Source organism: Podarcis tiliguerta (genome assembly GCF_965153285.1).
Source record: "Podarcis tiliguerta genome assembly, chromosome: W".
Taxonomy (NCBI): Eukaryota; Metazoa; Chordata; class Lepidosauria; order Squamata; family Lacertidae; genus Podarcis; species Podarcis tiliguerta.
The window spans coordinates 18048051-18068046 of record NC_139552.1 but is presented as its reverse complement, the minus strand read 5'-3'; the positions used below and the strand labels follow the sequence as shown (position 1 = coordinate 18068046).

The window sequence follows — 19996 nt, the reverse complement described above, 5'->3', positions numbered from 1 at the left end:
CCACCAAGGATTACATCCAAACTCTTAACGGAAGGCAATGGCACTAATTGGGCCCCCGCAAGAGAACAGAGTTGGTCCCTCATCCCCATGCCATCCCAACCCAGCCATAGGACCTCTGTCTTCGAAGGATTTAGTTTCAATCGGCTCCCACGAAACCATCCAGCCACAGCTTCCAAGCATCTGGTCAGTGTGTTCGCGGCCGAGTCGGTGTGGCCATCCATTAGCAGATAGAGCTGAGTGTCATCAGCATATTGGTGACAGGCCAGCCCAAAGCTCTGGATAATCTGGGCAAGGGGGCGCATAAAGATGTTAAAAAGCATCGGAGAGAGAATTGCGCCCTGTGGCACTCCACACACCAAGGAGTGGCACGGCGACATCTCCTTCCCTAGCACCACCCTCTGTCCCCGACCAGAGATAAAAGAGCACAGCTATGCCCTGTATCCCCACATCGACAAGGCGGTGGTCCAGATGATCTTGATTGACCGTGTCAAAGGCTGCTGACAAATCTAAAAGAATCAGCAGTCCTGACCCGCCTCAATCCAGTTGTCTACGGAGATCATCTGTTAGGGCAACCAGAGCCGTCTCGGTCCTGAAACCAGGACGGAACCCGGACTGAAATGGACCTAAAGCCGATGTTTCCTCCAGAAACCTACCAAGCTGTTCAGCAACCGCTCTCTCAATTACCTTACCCAGATATGTAATATTTGAAACTGGCCAGTAATTGGATAGGTCTAAAGGATCTAGTGAAGTTTTTCTTTAAGAGCAGACACACCACTGCTTCCTTCAGTTCCCCTGGGAATGTCCCCGTGCCAAGGGACAAATTGATAATTTCAACCAGGTGGGTCTGTGCAACATCTGGACACGCCCTAATCAGCCAAGACAGGCACAGATCGAGGAGGCAGGTGGTGGACCTACCAGCTTGGAGGAATCTATCCACATCAGCAGGGAGTAGCCGATTGAAATGGTCCAACACTGGACCCGAAGACAGTCAAGGGGCCTCCAGTTCAGTCACTGTATCTAAATTGGCAGGGAGGTCATGGCGGAGCAACAGGACTTTCTCTGCAAAAAAGCTCGTGAATGCCTCACAGCTGTGGGTCAAATTTGTGCTTAAATTTGGTTGTCCTCCTAAGGACATTATCGACCTAATTATTCTAAAAGGTTGTGCCGGGCGAGAGCTAGCAGATGCAATGGAAGTTTCGAAGTAAGATATCTTAGCAGCTTTCATAGTCATCTCATAGGCTTTCATAAGCATCCTATAAGATGTTCTTGAAGCTCCGTCATGAGTCTGTCACCATACCCGCTCTAGCCGTCTGAGATCCCGCTTCATTTTCCAGAGCGCCTCCGTAAATCAAGGGGCCCGGTTTCGATGGGTTCACAGATCTCATCGATGGCTGCCAAGAGCCGGTTATTCCAGTCCTCGACAAGGTCATCTAATGAGTCGCCAGGGGAGCAGGGTCCCACAAGGCCTGACGCAATCTATCAGGATCCATCAGCCTTCTCGGACAAGCCCAAATAGGCTCGCCACCCGAGCAGGGGAGGAGCGGGAAGTCAATCTTGACTTTCAGAGCGTAGTGATCAGACCATGGCACTTCCACAGGGGGGAGCATGATCACATCTATGCCAGCACCAAAGATCAGATCCAGCGTATGGCCTGCTTGATGAGTGGGGCCTAAAGCAAACTGGGAGAGCCCTAGTGTTGCCATGGAAGTCACTAGGTCCAGAGCCTGTGAGGAGGGGGCGGCATCGGCATGGACGTTGAAGTCTCCCAAAACCAGTAGGCTTGGGAACGCCAAGGCCCAGCCCGCTGCCACCTCCAGCAGGTCTGACAGGGTGGCTGCCGGTGTGCTGGGTGGTCGGTACACCAGCCAGACAGCCAAGCTCTCCTTGGTGCCCCACACGAGACCAACACATTCAATGCCGGAGATTGCCGGTGCTGGCAGAGCTCTAAAAGAGCAATCCTCCGGGATTAACAACGCTACTCCTCCCCCCGCCCCCGACCCACAGTCCGCGATTGATGGAGGACAGAGAAGCCTGGAGGTGTTATCTCATGTAGGGAGACTACTTCGCCTTCCCGTACCCAGGTCTCCATCACGCAAGCCAGGTCAATCCCCTGAGAGACAAAAAAGTCACCCATGGTGGCGGTTTTGTTGCCTATGGACCTGGCATTGCACAACACCAATGACGGAGGTGGGTAATCCCTGCTCGCCCTACCCTCGTCCCTTGGGATGGGGCGTAGATTGGAAGGGGTTCGAGCATCACTGCATCTCAAAACCCTTCGCCGATAGTGATATCTAGCCCCACCGCCATTCCTCCCTAGCCCTTCAATAGTGGGAATCCCAGACCCCATACTAGCCTCCCCAATAGAGGGGTAACATCCCCTCACTGACAAGCCATCCCTGGGCCAGGACTCCTGGGTCAAAATGGTAAGGGGAAGAGGTGAAGGTTTGATAGGGTAAGTATCCCTAGAAGATAAAACCCAACCAACCGCACCCCAAGCGGGGAGGGCGGTCCCACGGTGTTTCGTTAACTGTTAGTCCCCCTCTCCCTCCTGGATTGATTGGAGGACTGTTGGTTCTATCTGTGGCTGTGGGAGTATTAATGAGGCATGCGCTATAAAATGTGGGTCACTGGCCAACAAAGAGCCAGCTTCGAGTTTGGAAGATCTGTCCATCCTGTCTCGCCAGGAGTACAGTAGAGAAAGTTGATCATTCTGATAAATTTTTGGAACATTAGGCAAAGGTCCAGATGTAGATTGGGTGCTGGATTTCTCCAGATAGTCAGCAATGTAGAGTTCTTTAGGTGTTGTTGCCATAGAAATGTCGGAGGCGCCAAATTCCTCATCTACTTCGGTGTCGCTTGAAAAGGGAACAGGGAGTTGCACTGATGTCTTTCTATGGGATAAAGAGCTGTTGGACCTCTTTGTGCTCTAGGCTCTACTGTCCTTATATTTTGGGTAGAAATCTCAGTCTTTATACTCATTAGCCTCTTCTTCAGGTCTTGTAAATCTAGGCTTACAGAATTATTTTCTTCCTTCGGGCAGTTAGTATTTCTAGTGTTAAGCTTGCTTTCCCTTGTCCTCATTAGCTTTGACTCTATGCAAGGAACCAATTGCCTCCTTGTTTTGTCCTTAAATACCCTCACTGGGCGGAGAGAGTGGAACCACCATAGAGTATCCTTTATCTCCATGAGTCGAGATGGGAGGGCTGATGACCTAAAGGTCATAAATAGGCGCGTGATGGTTCCCAAGGTAGGCAGGAAGTGGAAATTTTTTAGATCTCCATTTCGGTAATGGTAATTCAGGAGCTGAGACAAGGACATGCCATTTGGATAGGGTTTAAAAATATATTTCTACAAGCAAGGAGTTTGCCATTAGGGAGCATTAAAACATGCATTCCCTGAGAAATGGTGATTTGTTATTATGCAGATTAGTCTAAGTGAAGACTGTGATTGATTGCATACAAAGCAGCTTCCTAGATGCTGTAAACATACAGCTGCCATCAGGAGCCATTTTATAATGCATTATGTAGCACATGCTGCCCAATTGCTCCTCATGCTGTTCTCTCTTGGAGCAAGCAGGAGAAGCAAAGCACAAGGCCTTGGCACCACATCACGTCTGAACCCGGGACTGTGGCCTTATCATAATAAGCAACAATTGCCAGCCAATCTGAAGTCCCTGCTTATGGCTGGCCTGCTGACTGTGGCTTGTTAGGGAGCAACAAACCATGACCAGATGTAATGGGGAAAACAAAGCTTCCAGGTTTGTTTATCCTACTTGTGCCAGGAGCAAAGGGGGAGAAATGAAGCATCTTGCAACCGTAAGTCAGAAAGTCGATGGTGATGTGTGAATACATAGATTACAACACCCTTGCACTCACCATGATTAAGGGAGTTCAGCAACGTCTTCTGGCGCAAGCAAAAATAGACCCACTGGGTTTGGGTCCCCCCTTTCCAAACTGGTTCCTACTGGAATCCTGATGGGAGTTTTGTTTAAGATGCAAAGTGTGTTTTGTTGATGCAGAAAAGTGGACTCGATTAACTAAGCAAGGGCATTCAGAGTAGAGTAACTCAACAGGTAACGTTGAATACCAAGAGCTGTTGTGTTTTTCTGAAATCTGTTCAGGCAAAAAGTGTTCAGTACCAGATACACCTGCCCTGTGGTGCTGAAGAGTTCTGTGTGAATTACAGAACATGAACTGGTTACTTGACTAGGAGCCAGGAGCACGTAAAAAGGGAGGGGGCACCTCACAAACCTGAATTATATCTACATCACCAAAGGAAAACCACAAATAAACGCTGACAGTCCTTTAAGAACTCATTTCTTATTAAATGCAGGTCAATTGTGTTCAGATGTCTGTGACCCTGTCCTTGAGAAATGGCAGAGGTCACAAAACCTAGCAGAGAATTCTGCCAATTATTCCACCTCTTATTTGCATAGCCTATGGCTTTATTTATGTACCCCAAAAGTAATAGTGTAGTGTCCTGTGGGGGAGGTGTCCAGTCTCAAGTCAAACAAGAGCATGTAATAACCCATCTGAATATGGCAACTGTAAGCTCTGACTCACTTGCTAAATATTCTCCTATCCTTGTCATGGTATCACATGGCAATTGCTGCCTACCGTCAATAACAGTCCATTATGCAGATGTAGTTTTGGTTACTGCATTTTGCTAACTTGGGTGCTGTTTTTCATCTGCCACCAGACAACTCACCCCCACCCCCCAAAAAAAAACCATTCACTGCAAGGATTCAGGAAACTGTGTAAGGGTCGAGGCACCCAAACACATAGTTTTGCTAGAACTTTTATGCAACGACTAGACTGGTGAAGTGTTAGGTTCCATACAGCATCGTCCAACAGTAGTGCTTGCTGTACCCCTCCAGTTTGGTGCGCATTAAGGATTCTGCACAGGAATTCAGTTTTTCCCATCACGACTCAAAGAAGTGACCTCCAAAATACATTGTGCAACTTTCTCCAATGGGTAAAATGCCTTCATGGTGACTGAAACACGAGGCAAAGCAGAGGTGGATTTAGGGCAGTGAAGCTCTTCCCCTGCACAGGATGTGGGGGCCAGAAGGGAGCCTTCCTGCCTCCTTCCCCAAGCCTAGTTAGCGCTCTCCCAGCTTTGGGACTGAGATGAGAGGGCTCTAGGACCCCACCAGAGCCTTGTGCATCCTTCCCCAAGCCTGACCCCTCCCCTGCCTGGCTTTTGGAAGGCACCAGGAGGGCACCATATTACCAAGCTCCCTCCCTGGGCAAAGTGTCATTTGTTCTTCAGTAAGAGCGTCTGTGTAAACAGAACAGAAACGGTGATGGTAGGGATGAATGGAAATGACCTTCCGTTGAGCACTCTGTCTTAAGCTCCCCTCGAAAGCTGGGGGTGCATATGGGTTCTGGTAACACCAGACACATTTGCACAGAGGATTTGATCCCCACAGCCCATGTTCACGGAGACAATGCCATCTGTGGAAGTCCTAACCATGCCACATGATTGCCAGGCTATGTGCAAGTCTAATATGGGGTGTGTGCAGCTAGGCCCCTGCAGCAGGCTGCGGGGAGACTAAGGAAGCCTCCCTTTTGAAAAAGGTGTTCAATCCAGTGCTGAACTGGAAGCGTAACACTGGCCCTCCAAGCTGTCACGGGTGAGGTTTCACTATGTTACGAGACGCCTTAAAATCGAATAAACAAGAAACATGGGGGGAAATATTATGAGACTCACCGCAGCCGATTAAGGCCTGGTGAGATGCTGCTGATTAGCTGGATAGCCCATGTTGTCTACCAATGGAAGATTGGTTGGCATACATTTAAGATACAGGTAGGTAGCCGTGTTGGTCTGCTGTAGTCGAAACAAAATAAAAAAAATGCCTTCCAGTAGCACCTTAGAGACCAACTAAGTTTGTGATTGGTATGAGCTTTTGTGTGCTCATGTATCTGAAGAAGTGTGCATGCACACGAGAGCTCGTACCAAGAACAAACTTAGTTGGTCTCTAAGGTGCTACTGGATAGGGACGCGGGTGGCGCTGTGGGTAAAACCTCAGCACCTAGGACTTGCCGATCGCATGGTCAGCGGTTCGAATCCCCGCGGCGGGGTGAGCTCCCATCGTTCGGTCCCAGCTCCTGCCCACCTAGCAGTTCGAAAGCACCCTTAAGTGCAAGTAGATAAATAGGTACCACTCCGGCGGGAAGGTAAACGGCATTTCCGTGTGCTGCTCTGGTGCCGGTTTGCTGGAGCAGCTACGTCACACTGGCCACGTGACCCGGAAGTGTCTGCGGACAGCGCTGGCTCCCGGCCCCTAGAGTGAGATGAACGCACAACCCTAGAGTCTGTCAAGACTGGCTCGTACGGGCAGGGGTACCTTTACCTTTACCTTAAGGTGCTACTGGAAGGCATTTTTTATACATTTAAGAGAAAGTCTTTCATTTAAGAGTTATCAACATAAAACGTTTTAAAGCAATTAGACCTATTAGTACAGCAGCATCCCAAAGTTCAACAGGTCAAGCCATTCATAGTTCCACTATGACTACGTGACAGGGCTGAGAAAGGGAGTCACCGCAACTCAAGCTGACTTCATCATGCGGGGTTCAAGTCTTACATGCTTGCTGCTTGAAACATGGCCCTATGGGTGCAGCTTCCCCACAGCAAAGCGTTTCTGAAAAGCAGAGAATTACTTTATCCTCTGCCAACCATTTGAGGAGTGTTTCACATAAATGGCTTAGCTCATCTCCATTGGATTCTGCCCCACGTGGCAACCTCGGTACGGACTCCACTATGAATTGCTCCTTAAGCATATGCCTGGACAGGGAAAGCTGCTCAGATCTAACATGATGGCTGTATTCTCTTCAAGAGAAGACTCGGACCACCCAGAGTTCTTTGTAATAAACCATTTATGCATGCAGCGTTAGAAATGAGCCACAGTGTTGTATAAACCTTGGTCTTTATTAGGGCTACATCAACAGAAAGAGGGGTTTGCCACTAGAAAGCAAGTAGATGTGGAACAGACTTCCACCAGTGAGTGGTTGGTTTTGGTTTTTTACAAGGCAAATTGCAAAAAGAAGCTGCAGGTTGTATTATCATAGATGACTATGACTAGCCTAGTCTTGAATAGATGAGTTCACTCGACATCAGTCTTTTCTCAAAGCAGCAACAGAACTAGAACAGAAATGAGATATCGGCACAAAGCAATGTAGCAGCAGCAGACATATCCTTCAAGCTGTTCTTCAAACATCTACAGACCTCAAAAAATGTGAGCGGCAAAAACCTTAAAGCAAAACGAAGCTGAAACAGTACAACTGGACTATAAGGAGGCCAACTGGGAAAAAGTGAAATTGCTGTCATACTGAAGTCATATATACTGTACTTGGCGTGTTCTTTGGAGTTCACTCATGTTTATGAAGGCCACATTAGACTGTGTTCAGGAACACCCATGTCTTCACATATAAATTGGATGATACTCCTCTGGAGTGAGATGCCTCCTACAAATTGGGCAAAAGTTAGCATACCTAAGAAAATTGCTGAGGCACTGACTACAGAAGATGTGGCCACATGTTGTTGACACTATATGCCGTCCGCTTTGCACAATCTCTGCAAAGCTGTCTATGCAAATTCCACAACTCAAAGTGCCTGAGGATCTTGCAAATTCCCTCCTTCCCACTTCTCTGGGGAGCTTTCTAGTGGCAAGAGCACCACTCTGTGTGTGTCTGCTATCACCACCACCACCACCACTAAATATGAGGCTGTCAGACAATGGTTGAGGTCTGAACTCTCTATCGGGCTGCTGCCCACTCTCTCCAACAAGCACAAGAGAATCGTCTTGCGTAAGATCAACAACTATAGGTTCTGAAGTTTCGCAAGTGAGGTCAACTACTTCCACATCCATACTTCTATCATTAAGGCTGTGTGGCAGGGAGGCGGAGGCGGAGGAGGAGGGGATACAGGGTTCAGAAGCAGTTCCCACCATCATCTTGTCCAGAGTATGAGGAGGTCTTGCGGAGGTGTTGCGACTGCCCCTCTTGCTGTTGCTGTGCTGGGTTGCATTACATTCTGTACTTGTTGAACTCATGATGCACAGGGATGGGAGAGGCACAGGCTGCAGAGTACTTGCTTCCCCCCTTATCTCCGTGTGCTGCTCCCTGCTTAGTCGCCAAGCAATTCTGTAATGTGATAAGGATGATCATGAATGCTCTCTCTAAAGCAACTTGATGCAGCTGGTGACGCTTTGGAGCACCGTGACTTTCTTAGAGTTGTCTCTTTTATAGCAGGTACTCCGAAGCTGGAGCAAGTTCAACTTCTTGAGGAGTTAGGGCAGGCTTCCTCAACCTCGGCCCTCCAGATGTTTTTGGCCTACAACTCCCATAATCCCTAGCCAGCAGGACCAGTGGTCAGTGAGGATGGGAATTGTAGTCTCAAAACATCGGACAGGCCGAGGTTGAGGAAGCCTGAGTTAGGGTGTCTTTCGTGTTACTCTATAGAACTGCATTCACGTGGGAAGAAACAGGATTAGGCTAAGAAGCTGGCACACAACTATTAGTTTTCTATCTTTCAGCCAAGAGATTAGCTAAAACAATTAGGATTATTACGAGGTGGAGCATCTTTCCCTACCTTGACAGTCCTCTTTATACAAGAGTCTGATAAGGAGAAGGGAAGAACTCATGATGAATGTCTCCTCTTCAAGAAGAACCAGGGCACATAGCCAAGCTGAGGACGATGGGAAATCTTAAATAAAATTCATTGGCGTTGCCTCTACTAGAGCGCACCTCCTATGGCTGCTCTTGCAAGAGGTATTTTCCAGGTATGACACATTCAATGTGTACACCCAACAGGGTGGATAAAAATCAATGATTTAAAAAAGAATAATTAAAAAATCTGTTTTTTATTTAAATTGGATTTTTAAAATAAAATGCTTTTGGAGGAAAGATCTTTCTAAAGATAGTTTTCTATTTAAGTTACATTATAGTCCAAAGGCTATTCATCGGGAAAGAAGTATTTGTTTTAAGTCTTTCATGTGTGCTAAAACTCAGTCTAAGTTTTTTTTGGGGTTTTTTAACAAAAAAATCCCACGTTTAACCACATCAGTTAACAAACATGGATACATATGCTATAATTTTATTGTTTTAGTTAAATACGCTATTTAAAATGTTATTAAGGAAATGATTATTTTTCTCCTTCAGCTGTCCACAGAGGCGCAGGTCAATTCTGTGTCCAGGGCAGCTGTTTACCAGCTCCATCTGGTACGCAGGATGAGACCCTCCCTGCCTGCAGACTGTCTCGCCAGAGTGGTGCATGCTCTAGTTATCTCCCGCTTGGACTCCTGCCATGTGCTCTACATGGGGCTACCTTTGAAGGTGACTCGGAAACTGCAATTAATCCAGAACGCGGCAGCTAGACTGGTGACTGGGAGTGGCTGCCGAGACCACATAACACCAGTCTTGAAAGACCTACATTGGCTCCCAGTACGTTTCCGAGCACAATTCAAAGTGTTGATGCTGACCTTTAAAGCCCTAAACAGTCTCGGTCCAGTATACCTGAAGGAGCGTCTCCACCCCCATTGTTCTGCCTGGACACCTGGGTCCATCTCCAAGGGCCTTCTGGAGGTTCCCTCGCTGCGAGAAGCCAAGTTACAGGGAACCAGGCAGAGGGCCTTCTCGGTGGTGGCACCTGCCCTGTGGAACACCTTCCCACCAGATGTCCAAGAGAGCAACAACTACCAGACTTTTAGAAGACATCTGAAGGCAGCCCTGTTTAGGGAAGCTTTTAATGTTTGATGGATTACTGTATTTTCATATTTTGTTGGAAGCCGCCCAGAGTGGCTGGGGTAGTGCAGCTAGATGGGTGGGGTATAAATAATAAATTGTTCTTGTTGTTGTTGTTATCAGGGAGCGCATTGGACTTCCGGGTTGAGCGCCATCAGTTATGGCGGCTTCCCTCTGAACAGCGGAGGGGAGAGCTCTGAGAAAGCTGGGGTTCTACCGCTACGGCGACACGGTGAACCCGTGAAATCGTAGGCGGAGGAAGCCTACGACCGTGGGACTCGGCGGGCACCACTAGCACCCCCCCAAAACGTCTTAGGAGCTCGGTATGGGCTCCGGAGCGTGGCGGGGGTTGGCACGGTGCTGAGAGTCGATCGCTACTTCCTCGGAGCGACGTCGCACAACTGTAACCGGAGAGCGCTCAGCTTCTTCTTGGGACAATTTGGATTACAAAAGAAGTACCCGTGAGTAGGGGAAATACAAAATTATAAAGGAAACAAGCATATAATTTCGGAAAAGAATCGGGACTTAAAGTAAAAGACATAATTTAATTGGAACTGAAGCGGTAAGGTCTAAACAGGAAGTCAGCCTTCCGCTCTGTAAACAGTTGAAAGCAAATACTTTGTGTGCTAAAACCTATAAAAGTGTTTTTAAAAGACTAAAATCTGACATCTTGGGAAAGATTCTCCCCCCCTCGGGTAGCAGGGAAAGGGGGGGGGGAGGATTGGAACCTATATCGCCTGCGTGGAAAAAGGATTTTTGTTGTTGGAAAACACCGCTCGGACGCCTGGTCCTGAGCTGTCAAGCTGAAAGCAAAGCCTCGGAAAGAGATTGCAGAAAGAGACTTTGGGAACTTTATCTCTGCAAATTGATTACTTTGTTTATGATGGGACTATTTGGATACTTTTGATGGGACAAATTTGATACTAAGTTTTGTGAGGGAGAAGACGGAAGACATTTTATTTCCCTCCTCTTTGTGAACATTGTGTCCCCCTGGTGGGCACTGGGACTGTTACAAAGTAACTGAGGAATTTTCCACTGTTTTCCTTTCAAAGCTGTTAGCTAGTTGCATCTGGGAAGTGTCCTTGAGACAATCTGGTGTGGTATGGCAGATGGGAAAGGGAAAATAGACCAGCTTCAAGAGAAAACCACAAGGTCTGGCAAATCTTTTCACACGGGAAGGAGAGCATCTATACCTGACCCAACAGGAGGTGCTTCTGCACAACCTAAATAAAAAGTGATGTCTTCAACTGAAGAACTTATAAATGCAGGATTTGCAAGACTTCAAGAATCAATAAATAAATTGACAGAAGAGGTTGCAGAAACAAACAAAAGAGTGGCAGAAGCATCATCTAAAATAGATCAAAATACTGTAAGCATTAAGCAAAATACAGATTCAATTCAGCAACTATTGGAGGAATCGGCCAAGACAAGGAAAATAGCAGAGGAAGCAAGAGAGGCTGCGGCTGCTACAGAGGAAAGGATACCACCAATTAACAGGCAACTTGATGATTATAGAGCAAGATTTTCTATGATTGAATTGAAAGACAAACAAACGAACCTGAGAATCAGAGCAGTGCCGGAAATTGAGAAAGAAGGATTAAGTGATTTTCTTACACAGGAATTTGTGAACTTTTGGGATTTGGATCTGGAAAAAGAAGAGTTTAAAATAGTGAGTGCTTTTCGACTGGGTAAAACAAGTAGGAGAATAAAGATAAGAGACTGTCTGATTTCGTTCAGATCCAAAGAGGAGAGGGATAAAATTTTGGGACTGCATTTTCAAAAACCTTTGGAAATAAGTAAATCAAGAGTGGAATTGTTCAAGGATATCCCGAAACATCTTTTGGACCTCAGGTCCAACTACAGAGATCTAGTTACCCAGCTGAGAAAGAACAACATCATCTTTAGGTGGGAATTCCCTGAAGGTCTTTCTTTCAGTATCAAGGGAAGAAAGATAAAAATAAGATCAGTGGAGGACAAAGACAAATTTCTAAAAGACTACGAGGAGGACCTGCAGAAAGAACTTTTAAAAGAACAAGACTCGTTGGATCCATTAGAGAGGAAAAGGAGAGATACCGCGAAAGCAATTCTGAACTTGGACAAGAAGACACCACTGGGACCGATGAACAAAGAGGACATTTTGGGAGCATCTGGAGGAATATAACATAATAAACACATCATGTCTCTGCAACTATTAAGTTGGAATTGTAACGGTTTTAACTCGGCTAGGAAGAGGAAATCGATCTTTCACATATTAAAAAAAGAACAATTGGATTTTGATTTGTCTACAGGAAACTCATGTGATTAGGCTCCATAGAAAAATCTTAATTAATAAAAGACTGGGCCAAGAGTTTATCTCAGCGGACAAAGTCAAGAAAAGAGGAGTTGTTATATATGCTAAGGAGAGCCTAACACCAAAACTTATCTTTAAAGATGAACAAGGAAGATATTTGGCAATTGAAATTCAGCATCATGGAGAGAAATTTTTGATTGTAGGTGTGTATGCACCGAATGAAGGAAAATCTGAATTCTTTAAAAAGTTGCATGAGACATTGACAGACTATTTGGATTACAATGTGATTTTGATGGGTGATATGAATGGAGTAGTTTCTACAAATATGGACAAGGCACAACGGCAGGTAGTCACCAAAGATGGTTCAATATATGCAAATGATAAATCAAGAGATTGAATGGAAGATCAGACAAATGAGACAGAAAACCTTTGAGTCAGCAAATAAATGTGGGAAACTATTGGCATGGCAAATGAGGAAGAGACAGAAATTAAATACAATTACAAATTTGGAAGTGGAAGGAAGATTTATACAGAATCCAGCTGAAATTAGGAGTGCTTTTCAAAGATACTTTAAACAGCTATATTCTCAACAACCACAGAAGGAGTCGGATATAGAGGAATTTGTGAAAGTAAATGGGCTGCAGAAAATATCTCAGGAGAACAAATCTAAACTGAGTTGTAAAATAACAGAACATGAGGTGGAAAGTGCCATTCAGAATATGCAATTGGGCAAATCTACGGGACCTGATGGACTGACTTCTAGATATTACAAAACATTGAAGGACTGGTTGATTCAACCCTTGAAAGAAGTCTGTAATGACATATTACAGGGGCTTTTGTTACACTTATACCAAAAACATAATCTGAAAAGACTCAGCTTAAGAACTACCGCCCTATATCATTGCTTAATGTGGATTATAAAATTTTTGCAGACATTTTGGCTAGAAGATTAAAGAAAGTCCTAATAGAGGAGATTCATAAGGACCAAGCAGGCTTTCTCCCGGGTAGACATTTATCTGATAATGTGAGAAATGTGATAGACATTTTGGAACTTTTACAGGAAAATATTAACACAAAAGCAGTATTGATACTTGTGGACGCGGAGAAAGCCTTTGACAATATTTCTTGGAGTTTTATGAAGAAGAATCTCCAAGGAATGGGGGTAGGCCAAGAATTTGAAAACGGTATAGGTGCAATCTATTCTGAACAAAAAGCTAGATTAATTGTTAACAACGTTGTAACAGAGGAGTTCAGAATAGAAAAAGGAACACGACAAGGTTGCCCTATTTCCCCATTGCTTTTTATATCAGTCCTGGAGGTGTTGCTGAACATGATTAGAAAGGACCAATTGGTTAAAGGGATACAGGTCGGAGCTAAACAATATAAACTAAGAGCATTTGCAGATGACCTAGTTTTGACACTACAGGAGCCAGAATCTAGTGCGAAAAGAGCTTTATAATTGATTCAGGAGTTTGGTCAATTGGCAAGCTTTAAATTGAACAAATCTAAAACAAAGGTTTTGGAAAAGAACCTAACAGAAACTGAGAAAGAGAGGTTTCAGAACGAGACAGGGCTGACAGTGGTTAAAAAAGTAAAGTACTTGGGAATCATTTTGACAGGTAAAAACGGGAACTTATATAAAGATAACTATGACAAATGTTGGACGGAGATAAAGAAAGATTTAGAAACATGGTCAAATTTGAAACTCTCATTACTAGGCCGTATTGCTGCGATAAAGATGAATGTACTGCCAAGAATGTTGTTTTTATTCCAGACACTGCAGATTATTGATAAAATTGACTGTTTCAAGAAGTGGCAGAAAGATATATCCAGATTTGTCTGGCAGGGCAAAAAGCCAAGAATAAAATTTAAAATACTAACGGATGTAAAGGAAAGAGGAGGCTTTGCCCTGCCAGACTTAAAACTTTATTATGAAGCAGCAGCTTTCTGCTGGCTGAAAGAATGGCTACTTCTTGAAAATACAGATATACTGGACTTAGAAGGATTTAACAATGCTTTTGGTTGGCATGCATACCTATGGTATGACAAGGTTAAAGTGCATAGAATGTTTAAAAATCACATTGTTAGGAAAGCATTGTTTAACGTTTGGACAAGGTACAAAGACTTGCTCGAAAATAAAACCCCAAGGTGGTTGTCACCAATGGAAGCAAAAGCTCTAAAAAGACTCAATATGGAGGCCAACTGGCCGAAATATTGGGAGATTTTGGAGCAAGAGGGAGATAAATTAAAACTGCAGAGTTTTGAGAAACTAAAAAGTAAAGTCCGTGATTGGCTTCATTATTATCAGATAATGGAGGCATATAAAATGGAAAGGAAAATTGGTTTCCAGGTGGAAAAATCAAAATTAGAAACAGAACTGCTTGAACCCAAAACTAAGATTTTGTCAAGAATGTATAACTTGCTGTTGAAATGGAATACACAGGATGAGACAGTGAAATCTGCAATGATTAAATGGGCACAAGACGTTGGTCACAATATAATGCTGGCTGACTGGGAACGGTTATGGACCACTGGTATGAAATTCACGGCATGTAATGCCCTAAGAGAGAATATTATGAAAATGATATATAGATGGTACATGACCCCAGTCAGGTTAGCAAAAATCTATCACCTGCCCGATAACAAATGTTGGAAATGTAAAGAAACTGAAGGTACATTCTTTCACCTCTGGTGGACGTGCCCAAGGATTAAGACCTTCTGGGAGATGATCTATAATGAAATGAAAAAAGTGTTTAAATACACCTTTCCGAAGAAACCAGAAGTCTTTCTCCTGGGCATGGTCGGCCAACAGGTGCAAAAGAAGGACAGGACTTTTTTTATGTATGCCACAACAGCAGCAAGAATACTCATTGCACAGTATTGGAAGACACTCACTCACTCTGGAAGAATGGCAGATGAAGGTATTGGACTATATGGAACTGGCTGAAATGACCGGCAGAACCAGAGACCAGGGAGAAGAGACGGTGAAAGAAGATTGGAAGAAGTTTAAAGATTATTTACAGAAATATTATAAAATTAATGAATGTTAGAATGACATCAGATTGAATATAAAAGGTTATTAGTAAAAAGTCCAAAATTAAAAGACAGAACATTTTAGGATGTAAGATTATTAAGTTATATTAAGTTATTAAAATTAAGACAAAATTAATTAAGACAGAGGGGAGGGATTTGCTGTTTAAATATATGATTTGGAATACAGGGAAGGGAGGTTCGGGGAAGTCGGAGAAAAAAGTAAATGCAAGGAATATGATGAAGATAAAATTGTTTTTATTTTTGTTTTTTGACATTTTTTGGTTGTTGTATGTTTGTGTGATTGTGCATTTGCTTCTGTTTTTTCGTTGTTGTTTGCTTTTGCTTTTTCCCTTTTTATTGTTTCATCTTCTATGTAAAACTCAATAAAACATTTTATATATATATAAAAAAGAGCATTGGTGGCAAAATGAGTTTGGCAAAGAATGGATTTTTAAGGGAGTCTTTCTAGTGAGCACAGTGCACTGGTGAGGCTGCACAGAAGCAGCGTCAAATGCTGAGGCACAACATGGGGAAACTTCTCAAATTTGCAAAGGGGATTTAAAAAAAAAAAAGTCTTGAAGTACAAACTTTGAAAAGAACAAAAAGTTGCATGATCCCTCCATAGCTTCTCGTTTGCCCAAGGCGGCAGTGCACTGTTGTGCATCTCGATCAGGCTCACAGTCAAAGCGACTGCACAGAAGCAGCGTCAATATTGTCCACCTCTTTTCCAACTCTTTTCCAAAGACTTTAAGTAAAACAAACTTACCCAGTAGCTTCTTTGGAAACCGCCCTCGGACCTACAGCAGGAGGAGAGACACAAAAAGGAGTTAGATCTCCAGTATGGCCCATGCTCAAACATCCAAGGAAGCATCCTGGCTCTTTTACTGCAGCTGCATAAGCATTGCTGGGGTCTAGCATGGGCAAAAGTGCACAGATTGAGAGACTGTTGTATCCTTGCAAAATCTTTTCCTGTGGCTTTTTGCCAGTTCCTCGGACAGGTAGTGGCAAGAGTGTTGAACTAAGACTGGGCAGACCAGGGTCCAAATCCACACTAGGCGTGAAGCTCACTGAATGCCCAGTCCCTGCCTCTCAGCGTGGCTGTGGGACTAAGTGGGAGGGAGGAGAACTCTGTACCGCCCCTTGAGGACTTGGCAGAGCAATGGTTCCACAGTAGCTTCACTTCTCTCGATCACATCAAAGTCGATGCATCGCCACAAATTGGCCAAAGACTTGCCTGACTCTGAACTGGTGAGGAGCAGCAAGGATGGGACACTTTAGCTGCATGCTCCTGTCCCAAGAACCCAGAAGATGGCTAAGCGCTTAAGGACAGGGCTGAGGTTTTGTCAGGAGACAAAGGTTCTTGAGAGCAGAAGCAGGCCAGGCCTAGGCAGCGCGGCCTACAAGGGCTACACAAATCTGTCAAGCCTAAGTGTTAGCAGTCAAATGCTGGGTCACTGGGACTCGGGACTCATCTTGGGTTCCCTATAAATGTAACCAGCCATCTCTGTGGGCCTCAGTCTGTGTGTAGAGTGTGTGTGTCTCAGCCTGTATGTTGTGTTGTTGCAGATGGAGCGGCTCCAGGACTCCAGTTAATCAGTAACTAAGAGCTGTGCCTCTGGGAAGACTAAGAAGGCTGCTAGGAGCACTCGGTGTATGCTCTTTGACTATGCTGTTTCTGAACAAGTTTATTTTCTTCAGTAAACGTTTATTCTGTGTATGAAGAAGACCCTGCGCTGATTAACTGACCGCTGCACGACAGTTTTCCCTCATGTATTGAAGGCCTGCACTGGGAGGGCTTTTGCCAATTCCTCCGACAGTCACTGTGCGGTGGTGGTAAGGGTGCTGGACCCAGGGTCCAAATCCACAGCAGGCCATGCAGCTCACTGAGTGACCATGGGCCAGGCACTACCTCTCAGGGCCATAAGCATTTTATCAAGTCAATATTGCGAGGAACAACTGCATAGCTGAATTGAAAACCCCTAGACCAATTAAGGGATCAATATTAAGACCACAACGTATCACTTATAGATCAAGCAAACCTGTGGCTGATTAATTTATTCATTTTGAAGTGTTCTACTCTCCTTTCCGGTTGAGAGAGTAGCTCTGTGTATGTTACAACAGACTACCATAAGCAAACAAGCAGCACACAGACAATCCAGCACTCTTTGGGCTGGTGGACAGCGTGCTAACCACTTGGGTTAAAGTGGTTATTCTTTTAGGTTAAAGAATATGTAAGTGATTGGCTGCACTATTGCCAAGTCAATGAAATGTTTAAACAGGATTTGAGGGGGAAAGGATTTGATGATAACAAATCAAAATTTGAAATTGATGTATTGAATAATAAATAAAAAAATTTGTCTAAAATGTATAAATTGCGGCTTGAATGAAAGATGAAGAGGTAAAGTCGGTTATGATACACTGGGCCAAAGATTTTGGGTATAATATACAGTTAAAAGATTGGGGGAAACTGTGGAAGGAAGGATTAAAATTTATTGCATGCAATGCTTTGAAAGAAAATGTGATGAAAATGATGTATAGGTGTTATATCACCCCAGTAAAATTAGCTAAAATGTATAAAATAAGTAATAAATGTTGGAAATGTAAAGAAAAGGAAGGCCCTTTTTATCACATGTGGTGGGAATGTAAAAAAGTGAAAGCTTCTGGGAAATGATATATAATGAGATGAAAAAGATGTTGAAATATACATTGATTAAGAAACCAGAAGCATTTTTACTTGGCATTGTAGGAGATGATATTAATAGACAGGATTGTAAGTTGTTTTTATATGCAATGACTGCAGCAAGAATATTATTGGCACAAAAATGGAAGCAAGAAGAACTACCAACGAAAAAAGAATGGAGGGTGAAGTTGATGGACTATGCAGAATTAGATAAATTAACAGGAAGGATTCGAAACCTGCGGGATCAGAGATTCATAGAAGACTGGAGTAAATATATGAACTATTTGAAAAGTAATTGTGATGAACAGATTACGCTAGTAGGACTGCAAGAAGTTTGGTAAGGTGGATAGTTTGAAATACTGCAAGAAAGACTATGAAAAGCATTATTAGTTAAGGGTAATTAAATGTAATCTAGAAATTAAGAAATGCAGAATAAGTGATAAAGAATGGGAAATCATCAGAGGTGTTGACAGAAGTCTAAAATATTGTATTAAGATGAGAAGATCTGTTGTACGATATATATAAGATTTTTTTAAAAAATGATGGATGGCATTGAGAAAGTGGGTAGGGAAAAGTTCTTCTCCTGCTCTCCAAGAATCATAGAACTGCAGGCTCTGAGTAAGATCAGGTCGGCCCCCACGTTCAGCTCTCTATCCACCACACCACCCTGCCTTCCCTTTGCACGCTCGGGAGCTGTCTTTGGCTCCTTGCTGCCTATACCCTCAGAAAAGGAATCCCCGCCCCTCGCTTTCGGAGGGAGCCGCTGCTGCCATCTGTGCCTGGCGTGCACGGGTGGCTCACGCCGCTTGCGCGTTCGCTCTTGTATCATGTCCTGCTGCAGCCTCGGAGGGCAAGCGCCTCTTCCCTGCCTTGCCCGCTTCCCATGAGAAAGCCTGTGGGAACCACACTTTCTCCCTGGCTGCAGGTCTCGTCTCTCGCCCACGGCACGCAACTTCACATTCACACACGCGCAGCCATACACGGGTCTGCCGCCCTTTGGGCGCGCACCTTGCCTCCTTGCCGCGCTGGCAGTTCTCTCAAGCAACAGGTGTAACAAGAACAACACTTTCCTGGCGATTTTCCTGCAAGAAAGCTCCCTCTCCTTGTTGGCGCAACAGGCAGACGCAACATTTCACCCCCTCCCCTAAATGTCTACTCAGAAGTAAGTGCATTGAGCCAGATCGGACCAACTAGTCCCAGGTAATTGCGTACACACTTACTTTGGAGTAAGCGACAGCAGGCGCTGCAGCCTCCGTGCCCTTCTCGGGAGTCCGCCGTGAGCCCCACGGCGGGAAGCTCTGCTGCTCACGACGAGGCCAGGTCCCTGCCAGGCGCATGCGCGAGCGACCAGCTCCTGCTCTCCCATCTGTGCAATAGTTTCGAGGAGTTTCCCCAAAGAAATCTGGAAGCAGATTTTAAGGGCTGCGATTCCCAAATTTCATTCCCATCCTTGGGAATCGTTTGTGTGCCATATCTTTTTCAGGGGTTCCATTGGTAACCTACATGAAGCAACAGAAAGTATAATCGAGAATCTAATCCTTCCCCCCCTCTCTATCCATTGCAATTTTCAAATTTGGTTCAGGGTGACTGTTTTTCTCACCCTCTCCAGTTGCACATCCAGACTCAGGCATGCTCATGGGTGAGCTGTGTGATAAGCCGGTGGAGATAGGGTTTTCGTGTATGGGGGGGGGGTACTTTATACATGCTCAGAAGCACCCTCACACATATCCCAAGGCATGTGGATGAAAGCAGGCAGTGCCAAGAAGGCGTGTCTGTGTGTTTGTGTGGGTACTAGGGGTGTAACTTGTGGACTTGACTTTTCTTCCCCCAAAAGAGTTTCCTGTATCATAAAGGGACGCACTTTTGCTTAGAAACACTGGAAAAGGGATTAAGTATTCTCAGTTATGGAAAAAGGTCGCCCCAAAATGAAAAGTTGGAAACATCGTATATGTAACGTTACTACTCATAACTATGAGCACTTTTTAAAACTTCATGGAACTGTTTATAACTTTTACAGCTGCCTGGAACTTCCTGAAACTGTGGAGAATGTTCAAGAAGAATCCAAATATTGGTCTATAGGGAAAGATTTGTGGGCAAACAACTAAACTTCTTAATTTTTAATATTTCTTTCTGTGGCAATATACAATTGTGGTTGGAAAATCCCAGCTGGGTGGGCGGGGTCTAAATATAATCAGAATCATAATCATTACAATGTCACACAAGATCCTCAATTTATTCTCAGCAATAAGA

At 44.5% G+C, this 19996-nt stretch overlaps 2 protein-coding genes across 2 annotated transcripts in view; both read right to left on the bottom strand.

The window, feature by feature from the left end:
* Window positions 1-19996, bottom strand: part of LOC310668798 (inositol polyphosphate 5-phosphatase OCRL-like) — a gene marked incomplete at its 3' end in the record, with an annotated part of 733402 nt that overhangs the window by 160200 nt on the left and 553206 nt on the right.
* On the bottom strand, window positions 7424-19037 carry LOC310668856 (E3 ubiquitin-protein ligase RNF4-like; the record flags this gene model as incomplete). Its single annotated transcript, XM_083422210.1, has 3 exons — window positions 18967-19037; window positions 15833-15863; window positions 7424-8144 (listed from the first exon to the last, which is right to left on the bottom strand). Exon 3 carries the CDS (start codon window positions 8051-8053, stop codon window positions 7424-7426), a length of 630 nt encoding a protein of 209 aa, XP_083278336.1. The 5' UTR covers window positions 8054-8144; window positions 15833-15863; window positions 18967-19037.